At 40.3% G+C, this 16,671-nt stretch overlaps 1 protein-coding gene across 1 annotated transcript in view; it reads right to left on the minus strand.

Moving 5' to 3' along the window:
- Positions 1 to 16,531, minus strand: part of furinb (furin (paired basic amino acid cleaving enzyme) b) — a 94,030-nt gene extending 77,499 nt beyond the window's left edge. The window contains exons 1-2 of the mRNA XM_080874984.1: positions 16,082 to 16,531; positions 7,584 to 7,861 (exon numbers count right to left, since the gene is read on the minus strand). Of these exons, the coding sequence (XP_080731110.1) occupies positions 7,584 to 7,760 (177 nt within the window). The 5' untranslated portion in view covers positions 7,761 to 7,861; positions 16,082 to 16,531. The remainder of the gene's footprint in view (positions 1 to 7,583; positions 7,862 to 16,081) is intronic.
- Positions 16,532 to 16,671: the final 140 nt, after the last annotated feature.

The raw sequence follows: 16,671 nt of genomic DNA on the forward strand, positions 1-16,671 counted from the left end.
TTGTGCCTCGACTTAAATGAAGCTGAAGCTTCATTCTTCCTTGTGAACAAAAAGTCAAAGCACTGCAAAAGAAAAGTAGTCAATACTGGCCACATTATGAATGCAAGCATTCTTTCAAAAAGCTCTCCCCGAAGAAAGGAGACGTGAATGAAGGCTGAAGATCCACATGCATGGCTGGCTCCGTATCTCAAGAGCAGCCTGATAGACTTAATCCTTTTCCATATACTGGATCTACACTGTCAAGTCCTTGAGTCGTCCGACCAGTACAACCAGCATTTCCACTAAAACACTCCTTCTGACCATCATTCTTAAGTAGTTTGGGTGCAAACATGTTACCACCAGTTTTATACTTTAAAGACTTTTTGAGATTTAAAACACCATTTTAAGAATCTTTTGAGTAACGATGTCCATGGATCTCTCTCTGGCAGAGCACCAACCCACTTTTAGGAGACAATTTTGGAAACATCTAAAAGGACTACGGCTGCAGGCTACATATAATGAAGTAGTGCATTTAAATGAGAGACAGCTTGGGGACAAGGAAGAATGCTTTACTCAGATCAGTAAACACTGAAATAAAACAGAAGCTTGAGGATGAGGTTCACTAAAGGAGAGAGAGACAAAAAGAAGGAAGCAGGCCTGCAAACAACCTATTAATATTGGACATTTTAAGAGAGGAAGAGATTAAAGAGGACAGCGAGTGAAAAAGACACTGACAGAAAGGATGAGAGAATGATGCAGGCATAAAATACCTCTGATATGTGTGGTTTTAGAGAAAAAGAAGAAAGCTGTGAAAGATTGTCTATAGCGACTACTTCATATTCAAGAAAGACCAGTGAAAAATAAACACAGTAAGAAAAACAGACCACAAAGTAAACATCACTTTCATAGGAGCCTTACAAAACGTTTGAAAAGGACAGCTGTGGCCTAGATATAGGATAATGCATGACATAGTTTTATTAAATAAAAAAAGAAATGACTGCCCTCTTCCAGCACCAGAGTCAATCTGCTGGAAATAATATTCTGGCAATTTTCACCATGGCAACCTAATGCCAGTACAGGCTGTGGAGTGTTGTTACAGATCAAAAGGGGTTTACGGTATAGCTGTGAGGCAGTGAGCAGGAGCAGAAAGTTGCATCAAACCCCAGGATAAGGGAGATAAATAATTACAAAAACAAATACACACACACAGATCTACACTTACAGAGCCTAATGCTACTAGAGACCGACACTTTCTTAAACCTCGCCCCAACAAAAAGCCCAGTTTTCACTCTAAATACAAACAATTTATTGCATGGAGAGTTGTGTTTTGTCCCAAAAGGAAACCTGTGTCGCCACAACGTCCACAGAAAGGCTTTCTGTTAATAAAACAGTTTTTATTCCCACTCAGCTATTTTTATTGTTGACTTATCTTTATTGCTCAAGTCATTTACATTTATTGTATTTATTTCACTTATTTCCCATATTATTCACACCTTTTGCTTTCTTCATATTTGATGGTCTTATTTAACCGTTTACTTTTCCTTTAGACTGCGATCTATTTTGTGGTGCTCTGTAAAACACTTCCTAAATATGGTGGCATCAGACATGAATAGTATACAGGACAGGAAAGAGGGGCGAGAGTACAAGGGAAAGATGTGTACCTGGGCCACTGCATTTCAGCCATAAAGCACATGGTTACCTGCTCTAACATCAAGTTAAACTGGTGCCCACTAAATGCTACTTGTGAGTTTCATATTAGACTAACATGTCCAGTTGAAAACAAACAAACAAAAAAAAGTGGGCTTTGCCCGCTCAATATGGACATTAAAAATGATTCTGACTCCACTTTTAGTATCTTGGTTACAGCACAAACTCATATAATGGTAATATGAACACTTAACTTTAAAGGCACTCTTGGCAGACTGAGACTTTGTCCTTCAAATGTGTGCAAAACATGCAGTAGAAATAAATGTAAAACATCACCTTTTTTGAATGCACTAACTAGACATCTATTCAAAAACCTCTCCAAACATGTCAGGGTGACAAAAAACACGCAGTGAATCTTTAAATATAATAGAATAATACTTCCTTATCATCGAGTTAGAATCTGTATTGAGTATCCAAACCATTTGCCAACAGGTTGGCTACTAGTGAAAAGTGAATGACATAATTACAAACATTTCATTAAATGCAAGCTATGCTTTTAACTATGAACTTCTATGTTATTTTATACACATTTCATTTCTTGTGGTTTAGAAAAAAAAGAAAACATGTTTTTGACAACAAGTGGGGAAAATATGATGGTTACAGTGACCATCAGACACTGTCAGAATCATCTGTAGTGCATGACCTAAAATTTTCATTTCTCTAAAGGCAAAAGAGAGGACAGAAGCAAAGGCAGAAATAACTCATTCTAGAAATGACTTCCGACTTAAGATAGATAAAAAATGAAAGGAAAACCCCGAACCCCTGAGCCCAACAGTCGTGCGGGGCATCTTCCTGGCATGGTTCGATGCACTTGTCGACCTAATAGAGAAGAGTCGCTACAAATTAATATGAAGTTATTCTGGGTGATCAACTTAATCCTACAATAAATCCAGATGAAAGTGGTCGCTTATATGACCAAAGTTCCCCCATCCATATAGCAGAAAGGGTCGCTTGGATGCCTTGATAAGTATGAAAGTGATGTGAATAATATGTCACGATTTCAACCAAAGTAAAACCCCAGAGATTTAAGGCTGACTGTGTGGGGCAGCACTCTCCATCATGAACTGACGTAAGATTTTTGCTGGAGAAAGGTGCTCCATCGTTTCAGTAAGCCCCAGAGACTTGGTAGAATCTATGTCAAGGTGTACTGAAGCTATAGTGGGAGAACAATGGCGGAGCACACCTTACAATGACACCTTATGTTGGTTTTTCTTTCAATTTATCACCAGTCTGGTAGAGCAAAAAAGAAAAGTTGACTCAATCTTACACTTTCTTGGAATAAATTCTTGCTAACATTATAATATATTAGTACCACTTCAGACTCCATCTCTTGAGGTTCATTAGTGCCAACGGCAAGACTTTGCAACTTTTATTCAGAGAAGCACTCCTCCCCATTTCTTTTTTCAAAGTCCAATGGGGAACTGAAATCAGCAAATACTGCAGGCAGGTGCACGTCTATATGAAGGAGAACAGTGAAATAACTTTATGATTGAGCCTAAAGTGTTGAAGAAGTTTATGTGCAAGAAAGGGAAGAAAGTAATCTTAACTGATTAGAGAAAAAAAAATTGATGTTGCTTTTTGAAGCTATTTACTTAAAATAACTGGGGGTGGGGGGTTTAAAGAGCCAAACCAATGACACATTCTCACACAAACACATCCTCCCCATTGCACTTAAGGCAAATGAATGCAAGATAAAACCAATAACACAGTCTAATATAAACAGCCTCTCTCTCTCTCTCAGAGCTCACTTTACAAATCACATTCAAATAGAAAATAATCAAACTCTTCTCGCTAGAAAAACAAACGGCCTTAAAAGCATTAGTGCCACATCTGCATGCACTCAGTACTGGTGTGTTGTGACAATCTCCCACAGCCACTACATGATGACAGAAAGAAAGGGAGTGCGTGAGAGTGAGATGTATTTCATTAAATCATTTTGTTGCATTTCTTTTTTTTTTTTTTTTTTTTTTGGCCAATCAAATAAGCTCACTGAATCAAATAAAGGAAGAGAGAGAATAGGCCAGTTGGTTGACATGTCACATAGTTTGCAAGGTATCATGCAGAGTAATAGACAACTGCAGATTGCAGATTGCATTACCTTCCACCTAGCACAGAAAAGTTGAGTCTGAAAGAGTATTTTAGTACTATAACTTGAGACAAAATGATTGCAATCAAACATTCATTCATTGAATGGGAATGGTCTGTAAGCTGTGCAACACTGAAGCCAATGGAGTGTAGGGCTGTTCGATATAACGATATATATCGGATGACAATATACAAAAGTCTATCGTTTCCTTTTACGCTATCGTTTGTTTCATGGTATCGCAAAATAAACTGTTTACGGCAATATTTTTTTCATCGTTTTGATGGTCACTGTAGTGGCTATATTAATTTCTTAAAGTTCTCTCTTTCTCTTATATTTAATATAACCACACTACAGACGGACAAGCGCCTGTTTTTATGGGTTGTCGTTAGCAACAACGACGGTTACACCATTGCATGTCCGCTTGTTTATTTTCCACATAAACCTTTCACAATAAAGCTCAAGATCCTGTTGAGAATTTTCAAAATAAACAGAATCACTTGAAAAAGTATGCAGAGTATTGACAGATGAGAAGCAAAAAAAGAGTCGTCAGGTGCTAAAAAATAAACCTTAGACTCAAACGTTAGAACAGGCTTTCCCCGCAGCACGCCGTGTAATAAATACACACAAAGAAAACGGCGGCTGTTACAACCTGTCTAAAAATGTGTAGTTTCATGCATCGGTTAAAACACTTGACTCCAGGTACAAGACGCCCAGCTGGAAACACTTCACCTACCCGAGATTCACAGAATTTACAGAAAATATTACATTTTTTGTGATTTATATCGTTATCGGACGATAGATGTTTTATATTGGGATATGAGATTTTGGTCATATCGCACAGCCCTAATGGAGTGTTTTCCTGCAGTCTTAAAAGAAGACCCCCTGCCAAGGGAAGCTGACTGTGTGAAGCTGAACAAAAAGCCCTTATTTGAGATTACACTACAGCCACATGTTTACAGTCAGTTAGCTATAAATAGAAAGAAACTGGGAGAGCCAGATGGAGAGATGCAGAAAGAGAGAAGGACAAAGAAACAAAGAGAAAGGCTGTGGCGTTAGACGTCTAATTCAGGGTGATTCAGTCTGTCACCACCTACAGAGCCTGCCCATCCTCATAAAAACAATGATTCTGACTTGGCTCACCAACAACGCAACATGACATTTAGCTCCTAACCCTACCATAGAACTCCCACACATACACAAAGCATTACGAAGAAAGGAGGCCAAAATTTAACACAGATACAACAAACAGATACAACGATGCCGACAAACAAAGTCTTGATGACATTTACACTTAAATATCAGCATGAAGCATAATCAAACGCGCACATTATCCCTTATACACTCAAAGAAAATTAGGCCGAAACATAATAAGTGAATCTGCAAATACAAAAAGACGTGCAGAGACAATAAGGTGTTTCTAAGCACCACAGTGAACAAATGATCAGTTACGTGATGATCCTGTAATCACATTAGTGATAAAAATCCAATTAAGTCCTGATTATACATCAGCCTCTTTCCTCTCTACAAGAGCCCTATAGAACCACCACCAAGGATGATGGGAAAATGAATAAGTCATTCCCTTTCTAAGCTGCCAGCTCTACAAAGTCTTGCCTAACTCATACCCTCACATAACCCACACTACACTGTCAGAGAGCAGATACTGCACATAGCCCGTATATCATCATTTTCTCATAGCACCCACTCAGGAGAGACTAAAATAAAACTTATTTGGGTGCTTCTGTAAAACAATGACTGAAGATGTACTCCTACAAAATCTAATTCCAGACGGTGGATAACACTAAATTTCTTCCAGTCATCCAGCACTTTTCTGTCCATAACATCATGCTACACTAGCTTTACTCCTTTCTTTGTTAGTGTCTCCCACACACGCTCCTAGCTTTCACCGTGTTTAGGAAATTAGTATTTGTATCATTTCTCCCTAAACTTGCAGCCAACTATAACCACCACCCTTGGAATACCTGCCTCCCACATCCACACTGCAGGGAAAAAAAACAGAACCCTCCGCTTTTGGAGAAAAGTGCCACAGGCTTTGTTGGGGTGAGGTAAGTGGGATTTTCTTAGAGCCCACTCTTCAAAATGAGTCTGCATGCAATTCTCTTTCATTTTCCAGGACCTTAGCTTAATTTCGTGTGCACTTAACTGACAATCTGCCATACGGGATCATAGATTTCGCAAACCCAGAGTCATCTTAGAGGATTCATTTCTCTGCCTTCTGCCAGCATCTCTTCATTTGACGTAATCAGTAATTAACAGAAAGTAGAAAACTAAACATCTATCCTTTAATTAAGTGGTATTATAGGCAGAGGCTCGAAATGTTTCTGTAGCTGGGTGAAATGAGGGCAACAGTGATAAACAGAAGGCAGGAACTGATTAAACTTTCTTTTCCTAGGGAAAGTGATCACATTCGAGGAATATGAGAGAAAGAAGAATTACCTCATTCTGAGAAGAGATACTTTTTTGGCTCTAGAGTATATATATCTGTATTTTGTGAGCAGTATGTTGATGGGTTCATTTTACCCAATTCATTCTATCCAGAACTTACAGAATCGTTTTACAGTATAAGTGTTAGGGGCCAATATACCAAAGCCTTCTTTTATCCTGCACTACAATAGTTTTATACTTTAAGCCTGAAGCTACTGCAGTATCTACATAAATACTAAAGTAACTGCACATTTAAAAATAACTTAAGTTCCTCAGAGAGGCTCAACGTTTGGTCACATGGATGTGATCTATTATAATGGACGTAAAGAGCATTTCCTATTGACACAAGTCCAATCTTGTCCAGATTGTCAAAAAACCCAAACTACAACTATTTGCTAGGATAAAAGACTTAAAACTTCTGGCTTTGCACTCCAGACAAAACCATCTTTGACAATAAAAAGGCAGGAGAGATAAGCCCGATTTAATTTCGCAAACCTCTCTTTCAGAGAATCCTCTTTAGTTGAGGTGGGTAGAGGTGGGACGGGAATATGCAGAACCTCCTACGCACATTCGTAAGAAGTAATCCATAGGGCTGTTCACTGGCGTGTGCATGTGTGTGTGTAACACTCCAGCAGCTCCACACAGACACATGCAAATGAAGTAAAGTCTCAAGTGAAGCAACAAGGGGAAAGGGGACCAAATAGCGACTCGCTGTCAAGTGCTGAGCACAAATATGAAAAAGCTTAGCCTCTGAAGCATTTTGATATGTGAGGGACCTAATATGCTGAAAGAACAATAAGTCACTTCTCTGTCTCTCCTCCTCATTCTTCACCCTCTGACAGTTGTTTTTTTTTCCCTCTCCCATATCTCAAAACTGTGTGATACAACAGTTTAATTAAATAAAATGACTTGGCAAGACCACAAACAGCAACTGAAGTGCTAGCAATAAAATTAAACTAGCTACATCATAATTAAACAGAGCCACCGTCCTTCAGACCCTAAAATATCACCCTTATTATTGCCGTCTATTCCTACCACTGTTCTGCAAACACGAGTATGTGCCAGCATGGTAAGAAGTCATGCATGCCCCACTTAAGCTACAAGAAATGGGAAGAGGCCAGATTTTAGCAATCCACTGAAAAAAAGAAAATATTGTCTAAGTGTCAGGCTCTCTGATGCACACTTGCTTTGTAAGGCTGAGACTTGCAAGACTTTGCTGTAACAAACCATGGCTGTGTATAGTAAAGTAAAATCTAGTAGGTAGGTGGTATATAGGAGAGAAACTAATCCAAACAGACATATGCGGCATATATAGGATAACATTTTAGACAATGTAATAGAGGGAAGGAGTAAGAGACGTAGAACTTACATGGCCATGGTTGATGAATCCATGTTCCCTGGCGATGCGATCAGCTTCCCCAGGGCCCCCATTGATCTGGACAGCCCACGTGTTGGTATAGACCTTTGCAGCATCAATCCAATTCAGTTCAGCTGTCAGCAGGACAAAGACTGTCCACAAGAGAAGTAGGGCCACCCTGGCATCCATTAAAAGGACAACTTCACAGCGCAGTTTATCTGTCCGTCTGTTGCTGTGTCCCAGGCAGAGTGGGGATGCTCCACCTTACAGCAGCAAAGTAGAACACTGGCCTGGAGATGAGAGGACAGAGCAAACTATAAACACAAACATGGCCTTCTTAACTGGGTCACTCTTGGGTTTGAATTACCTACCGCAGACACCGTTCACAAAAACAAACCCAGAACTGCATCAAAAATAGACACCACACCCACAGACTTTATCAAGCATGAAACTTACTCACAGTCTGCTGTCAGACTCTGAGAAGAAGACCACATCTTAATAAATGTGCAAAGCATAAATATTAGGTCAGAAACAGACAAGGGCTGTGCCAAAAACTAAATCATTTTCCAGTTCTCTTTCATTTTTTTTGAGACTTGAAATGGTAATGTATGATAATGATATACAGTAGGCATGTTGCTGCAATACAGGAAGAGCTCCTAGCAAACCAATATACAGCTACTGGCAAAAAGAGGGGAAACGTGTCTGAGGAAGAAAATATTTAAATTTTACTCATGCACTGCTCTTCATTATAAGGTATTCCATTTTTTTAAATAACAGACTGCTTATTAGGTATGAAAAGGTACTTTCAACACATTTAACAGAATAGTAAAATAAGCACGCTAAAAAGGACCATTATTTGAGCAGATGTTCAAATGAGCAAGATTCTCAACTGATATCGTCTGCTGCTCTTTGATTTGTAGCTCTTTGGATCATAAAAAAGGGGCCTGTAAGTCAAACATAAAAAGGAAAGCTTTAAGGTAAGTTAACTGACTCAGAGTGTGAAGACAGATAAGGTGTGGTTATCTGCTAAGTATATCAGCTCATCCTAAGAGAACAGGAGATAGAGACCATACAGGCCTAAACGGCTCACTGGTAACGCTGCTGATCACACAAAAATGATATCAAATGTATCAATCCACACAACACACTTAACCGATGTGGAAAAAAAAAAAAAACTCAGATGTTGTAAATTTGCTGAATTTGCAGTGTAGACCCCCCAATTTGGTACACTTCCATTTAGAATAGTTATGTCAACATTTCTGGACATCAGGATTTTTAGATTTAAAGTATAAAACTGTTAAGTTAGCTGTTCATTGCCTTAGAAACCCTAAAAAGACAAAAAAAGGGGAACACTTGATCATCACAGTATAATACAAAGTCACTAAACTAGTCATTACTTCAGTGTTATCCATCTGTTCAGTTAGAAGGCATACACACATGTGACAGACCAAGGACTGGGGATGCCGTGGCATTTGTCACACGTGGTCAATGCAAAGTTTCTTTCATCTGTGAAGAGAACAGGGTGCCAATGACGGACCTGCCAGTTCTGGAGCTCTCAGGCGAATGCCAATTGAGCTGCACTGCGCGGTGCTGTCAGGAGCTCATGCCACCCTCATTGAGTCCAAGTCTTTGTACGTTTCTGACAGTCTGGTCAGAAACATACACAAGTAGCCTGCTGGAGGTCATTTTGTAGGGCTCTGGTGCTGCTCCTGCTGTTTCTACGACCCTCTTCAGCTTGTCTTATGTAACGGCCTGTCTCCTTGTGTTTGTGGACAGACTTGTATCTCTGAGGTTTCACAGCCTTGCATTATACTGTGATGATCAAGTGCTTCCTTAATGTTTTTTTAGCAGCAGTCAAACTACAGTATACCTGGATACATGATCAAACTCTCTCAGCTCTCCAATACTCGTTCAAGTTGGTTGTGATCTGGCTTTTAAAACCCCAGCATACTTTACCTAGTGCCACCAGGTGCCTTTGAATAAGATAGTGACAGTCCAGATCCTTCAATAGTGCACATTTTCCTAGGTATACTTTCTTGGTGCACAACTTTTTAAAACACCTGGCAGGTAGGATGTTCAAAGCTTTAAAGAACTTGCTGTGTCTCTTGATGTTATCCTAAGATCATAGGATGAGGAGGCTACACCACTGGTTGCAGGACTACGTCTTATTTTTGAGCCCGAGGATGTGGTGGATAGAAAGATGGCAGTGGCTAAGAGCATTTGTAAGATGCCTTATGGAAAGTAATACCTGATCATGTCAAAAAGGGCAGAAGGTGGCACAATTTCTTGAATTATACAATTTATCTTTTGAATTCAGCCTTTTAGATTTACAATGCAACTAAAAACTTTTTTACTAAATCTGGGAAAGTTTCAGCCTCAAACCTTCAGTTTAGATTGAAAAAATAAATTCTATTTATTTCTCTGCTGGAAAAAAGTGGATTGCTCCCTACAGACAGGTTTGTTTTTTCCCCGAAGCGAAGGTATCTTGGCATTTTTTCACAAGTAATGGGTAAAAGGAGCAGTCGATCTACATTCAGACACTCATTTATGGTCATGAGTTCTGGGTAGTGATAGAAAAAAAATGAGGCTGTGGATGCAACTGACTGAAAATGTTTTCCTTTGCACAGGAGCTGGGCTCAGGCTTTCGGGTTACACTCATACCAAACTAATCGTACCACGGCAGGTCACGTTTAACCCCCAAAATTACAGTTTGTTTGACACGTGTGATTGCTCTGTGCTGTGCCCTGACCTGCTTGAAGAGGTGGGTCCAGGTGAGATTTAGTGGTCCTCACATAATAGGAGTACAAAATCTGCCCAAGAACAGTATGCAGTGTTTCATATAGCTACAGTGAAAAACGGTTTAGGCAATCAGCAAATGCTTGGTGCATGTGAGAAGACAGTGTGACACTACTTTCCCAATCAAGCCACAAAATCCTTGAAATCATGACCCTTTTTGTACTCTGCAAATGTGTTTTTCAAGTATGATATTTAAGTTTGAGTGAGCATGAGAAAGGGGATTTGAGATGCTGAGATGAACTGATGTGTACTCCGGTCCCAATCGTTAAATTCTGTGTATGCGCAGGCCAGTGAGAGAGCAGGGACTGTTGTGCTAGTGCACGCTACATGGCAGCCGTACCGAATGGAAGCACGCCCTTGGAGACGGAGTGGGAAGCTCGTACATCTGAGGGAGCTTGGAGTAGATCCACTACTCCTTCATGTTATAAGGAGCCAGCTCAGGTGGCTCATGCATTTCACAGAGAAAGCTACTCTAAGGACTTTGGGTTAGATCGAAATTCCTCCAGATACATTTTATATGTTATCTGGCCTGCGATAAACTCGGGATCCCCCAGGAGGAGTCTGGAAATGTTGCTGGGTAAAAGGAAGTCTGGGATATTCTGCTTAATGTGCTTCTACAATGATCCGACATTGGACAAGAGAAAGAAAATAAAGGACGGGTTAGTCGTAAACACAATTTTTTTTATTTTGACCAAAATCCTTTCCTTGTTGACTGATAAGAAAAACCTCCCAACTCCAAATGATATGCTTTTAGCAGTAGGAATTTGGAGGCAACTGCTGTTTTTGCCGTAAACTCCTCACTTCCCCGAAAATACCCTCAATCCCTCAATCTTCCAAACAATTATCCCATTTACGCAGATTGCATAGATTCAAACTATTCAAAGAGTAGACGCTCACTTCTGTGGCTTCACAAATGTGGTGTGGGTGTGATTTGAGCACAACAGGAGAAATGGTGGAAACATGACCATGGGCTGTCACTCTTCCTGTGGAGTATTTCTTCTGAGCTCATTAGACACTATGCTAGCACCACAAAAACAGGAGCAGGGGTCTGCTGTTACCGAGACGGCTGAGAGATGGAAGAATAGATGGAGAGCGAGAACAGGGGAAGAGAGAGAGGAGATAGAGGTGGTACTGGTGGGGTCCCTCCCCCTCATACAGCACTGCGGAAAACAACAAGCACATTATAATACAACTCCCAAAACACCTTCTTTCAAAATGCAGCCTGGAGAGGAATTAACAAGTGGCTGCTTACTCTTACAATATACATCAAAGGCCTAAAAGTAAGCCGTAGCTTCAACCTTCACACCAAAGGAGAACTAAGACTTCAGAATCTAAACTACAATGAAAATACAAAATGAGTTGCATGACCTCGACTGAGATTAGTACAACGCTGAACCTTCAGTGGACGTGCAGGGGTGGATAAATGACCCGTGATTTGCTAAAATAACATGACAGATTTGAAATATTAACTGAGCACTTTCTGTTTCAAGCTATTGTCAAGACTTCTAAAAGCCGTTAAGTGGGCCCTTTTTTATAAGGAGGACGAGAAATCTTTTTTTTTTTTTCCCCAAAGTAATTTCTTACTGCTGAAACAGAGTAGGAGCAACAACTTCTGCCACGATGTTCTTTCTAGACGATTCAAAATCCTCTCTTATTCTTCAGCATCAGCAACTAAGTTGTCCTTCAAGAGGACGCATCACATCAGCCAATCCCTTGTTCTTGCTCAGTGGTCAGCAGAACTTTGCAGGCTCCGTTGAAGAAGCTTAGCACAGACTGACTCGTGTGCTTTGACTCACTCATTATTCAAGCTGTTTGAGATTAGAGGGAGATGAATCAGCAGTGTCCATTAATTAATGTTTTGATAACTTCCCCAGTCCATTAGACTGCAGCCCCTGTACCCTAAACACTTGCAGCAATAAACAGATTAAAACTGCTCAAAAATAGTCCACATTATCTTTATTATATAAACATGGTAGGGGATTTTTAATGCACTTTTTGAGTACACTGTTATTATTATCCTAATGCTGTATTTTATAGGTTGTATATAATTTAAAGGTTACAGTTACAGCCTAACACATTCACCAGCAGAAACTATATTATCGGCTTAACTGACTCATCAGTAAATGATATTAGTGGCTATTAGTGGCCTGCATTTTTGCAGGTTGCAAACAGTAAAGCATTGATACATTGGACGAACGGTGCATCGGCTTACATCTGCGGTGTTGACTGATATTGGCCTATCGACAAGTCAGGTGACATTTACCTATGGCAGAAACATGTTTATCTGTTGTGTCACATCAATCTATCCTAGCAGATGCTGGGTGACAGAGCTGACAGGCTGCTACTCCATTGCGGGGTTAACATAGACAGACTGATAACCCTTCGCACTCAGACCTACAGCCCATTTAGACTCACCAGTTAACCCATTAAGCATGTTTCTGGGGAGCCTTGCAGGAGCCTTCTTGCTGTGTGGCGACATTGTGCCGCCTTCCAGTTATTTAAAGCAATTAAATAACAGGAGGCACATTTGAAATATACTTTCCCATTTGTATAATTCCTAAATTTACTCTTACTGCCATCCCCCATAAAAAAGCTTTTTATCCAGCTATAACGACTTTACATATCTTCGTTATTGCTTTCTTGTAACCAAATTAGAGGTATCCTTGCCAAACATAAATTACATTAAAAAAATAACATCATCCAGTCATTATTTATCTTAAAATGTTCCGCTTTCAAAATTGGTATTTGACATAAAACTCAGTAATTGTTGCTGAGTGCAAAGATAAATAAATAACAAGGGCACAACATTTAATACTAACTCAAACACCATCAGTCAAATGAAGCAATATTGTCAGCAGCGTGAACCTGAATCAAACTCAATTCTTAAGAAAATTCAAAATATTATTTTCTTTTAGTTGGAAAAGACTTGATTTCCCAAAGCTCTGGAGCAGCTGTTTAGTCAACAGCACACCGCTATCACAAGTATTCCCAGTAGGTTAAATGTGATTTATCTGACAAGGAGTTTAATAGAATAGAATAGCCCTTTATTGTTACTGTACATGTACAAAGAAATTATGGGTGCTCCACGCCAACTGTGCAGGAGTAAAAAAATAAATAAAAATTAAAGACATCAGGAATAAATAGCAAACAGAAGAAATATATACAGTCTGGAGGAATATATACAAACTAGAGGAATATGTACAAAACAACAGAAAGGGACACAATGTGCAATTGGTTCAGTCCGGAGCGACATGACAAACATAATGAGACAAAATAGCATCCACCCTTGCTGACAGATGAGAATAAAGAACAAGTTGCATCAAGAACCATTCCAAACTTTCCAATCCATCGGAATCGTGTGCTTCCAAGAATATCAGTTCTGGATTATTTTTATAACAGCTCCCGTGCTGCAAACCCATAACGTCAAACTCATGGCACTAGAGGTTCTGCACACCTGAGTCACAACAAAGTTTTTTTTCCTGCTGTTGCACTCTGTTCAGACTCAGAAATGAAAAAAAGTTCATTTAACCCATGAACACCTAGTTTGTCTTCCCTCCGCAAGAAAAAAAAAAAATCAAAAAAATTAATCATATGTGAATCGATAAAGAGTCTGCAAGCAGAATCAATAATGGAACTGGTATAGATAGATTTCTTTTTTTAATCAATATCCATTTCTTTACTTGATGGAGAGCAACTGCCAATTTCCATTAGCAATGACAAGAACACAAAGCTGTGACAGACCATATGCAGCACTCCAGCTCTATTTCAGGCTGCCCACCAGCCAAATCTACACCCACCATGTGCTCTGGGCCGGCCTCTCACAGAAAACCAAGGCACACAACCATGCTGCAGCATTTGTGAAGTACCACTGACAGCCAAGTATTCTTTCCTGCGAGGGAAAATTGCTCCAAGTTAGAGTGCGATTGGAAAGCCAGAGGCACTGCACAGGCATGTTGTGCTCTATCAGGACTGCGCTACACCTTTTGTGCAATACTTTTGTAAATAGTCAACGGTGCAATAGACTCAATACTTGAAATGTGCAATTCACTTGTATTTTTATTTTTATTCCTATTTATTCTATTTATCCCCTTCGTATATTTTATTTATATTGTCTCTGTATTTATATATATATATATGTGTGTGTATAACTCTGTAACTTCTGTCGGTGCTGTGCTTTTTTGGAAATCGAATTTCCCAGAGGAACCCACCCGAGGGATTAATAAAGTTCTATCTTATCTTATCTTATCTTATCTTACACGGCGGGATGTGAGCTGTGCAGTGATCATCTGAGACACGCCGTGTAGCGAGTGAGAATGCCATGACTGACTGCCACTAAAGCCTAATCCATCCTGGCTCCCACTGTCTATAAGTTACAGAGATGGAAAAGCCTGATAAAAATGTTGTCTGGGGCAGCAGCATCACTGTGTCCAGGAGGAAGAATCAATTCTGTAAGTAATGTCCCACAGAGACATCCAACCCCATTTTTAACAGCCATCTGAATCTTGGCATTTATCCCCGCGGTAAACTTCCCCCTCATCTAAGACAACCTCCTTCCTACTTTATAGATGAGTTATATTGTTGACAAGTTTGTCTCCCTACTTATTTCTCCTCCACTGCATTCCTGTTTTATATCTCTTATAAACCATGTGCTGCTAAGGGCTCACACCTCTAGGACCACTAGTACTGGATTTAGGAGTACAGGTGACAAACTGAGTGGAGATTGGAGGCTGGAGGTTGACGGCAAAGTCTTTCTCTATCTATATAAACTTAAGAAGGCACCTTTGCCTAGACCTAAAGGAAAAGCACAGAACATCAGTCAGTCTTTGATGTGGTGATGTAGCGTAGTCGGAATAAGAAGGATGCCCTGAGCCATACTTTTTGCCTCAACAACTGGTGACCTTGACTTCCTTCTTGGGTTTACTTCTGGTGGGAACTGCACTAGAAGTACAAACAATATTACCCACGGGGTAGGGACAGCAGGACTTGGATTACTTTAGGTTTAGTTTTGCAGCTTGTTTGCTCAAACTGAGCTGCTCTTCAAGCATATATACAGTGTTTGACGGAGACTAACGCACTGCTTTGGTGTTTTTCACCCCTGCCAGACAAACAGAACTGAGTGAAATTTACTACAGCTATCTTCACCATACACAGATAAATGCACTTGATTAGCTTTACTCCCTATTAAAGCGTCAGGTTGAATAACTATGAGACCGCAAAAATAAGAGTGTGCGCGCAAGACAGGCAGAGGACAGTGGAAAGCAGACTGTAAACTGAATTAGCCGAGCCAAATGTGACATCCTGCAGAAAGCAGCACTGTAAATACAACAGTTAAGGACAATCGTGTTATCTTACCACCAATAAACTTCAGCAGAGGAGCGCGTCTGAGCAGAGCTGGCCAACTATGTCACTAAGCCATGTCTCTACCAATAAATAAATTAAAAAAAAAAGAATCCCCTGTACTGGTTTAAAAAAATAAAATAAAAAATCTTGTTATCTAGACTGGAGAAGCATTCACCTGACTGGGAGGACTGGTGAGCGCTGTTGGCAGCGCTGGCAGACTACTGAAACGCTTTCCGCTAATACTCCCATTGTTCCCACCCACTCTGGCACAGCTCCCCTCCCAGCTTTGAACGCATCAAAAACTCACGGATTAAAAAGAAGAAGAAGAAAAAAAATAGCAAAACAGTAAAGCGGCTGTCAGCCGTAGGAGTTACCTTAGCAAGTCAAACACCAGTGAGGACCGAGACGGCATGCCTCCTCATCCTCCCTCCGCGCGGAGACTCCCATTCCTCCTTCTGCGGGTTTCACTTGCAACTTTACATCTAACCTGACACTGTGCGTCCTTTACTCGGTCCGGGAGATTATTTACAAGGCTACCCGCATGCACCCATCTTCACCGAAAAGTGCTCAGTTCAACTATCCCGTCTTGCTTGTCATCCTCCACCAACTTACAGCCACCATGGTTATATTTTGCCAGTTAACTTCCACCGTCGAGCCCAGTTATGTCTTCGGAGGCTTCTTCTAATAGGTTTAAGTCATTTCACGTGGTTTGTTTGCTGGCTGGAGTAGTGCTGTTTTTAATTTACACACGTACAAATTAAACAGCACGGACAGACAAAGGGGAAAATAAGCCGCTGTGTGCCAATACAATAAAGCGGTTCAGGATTGGACGAAAATTACAACAACTTGCCACTAACCCTTTTCTCCAGGAAATACGTCACGTTTAGAGCGAGCGGCTTATAGTGTGCGCTTGATGTGTATCGTCGCAGTCTCCTATAGGGACGGGGCCAGCTGTTGTGTAGCT

Source organism: Rhamphochromis sp. 'chilingali' (genome assembly GCF_963969265.1).
Source record: "Rhamphochromis sp. 'chilingali' genome assembly, chromosome: 2".
In the NCBI taxonomy this organism is placed as follows: Eukaryota; Metazoa; Chordata; class Actinopteri; order Cichliformes; family Cichlidae; genus Rhamphochromis; species Rhamphochromis sp. 'chilingali'.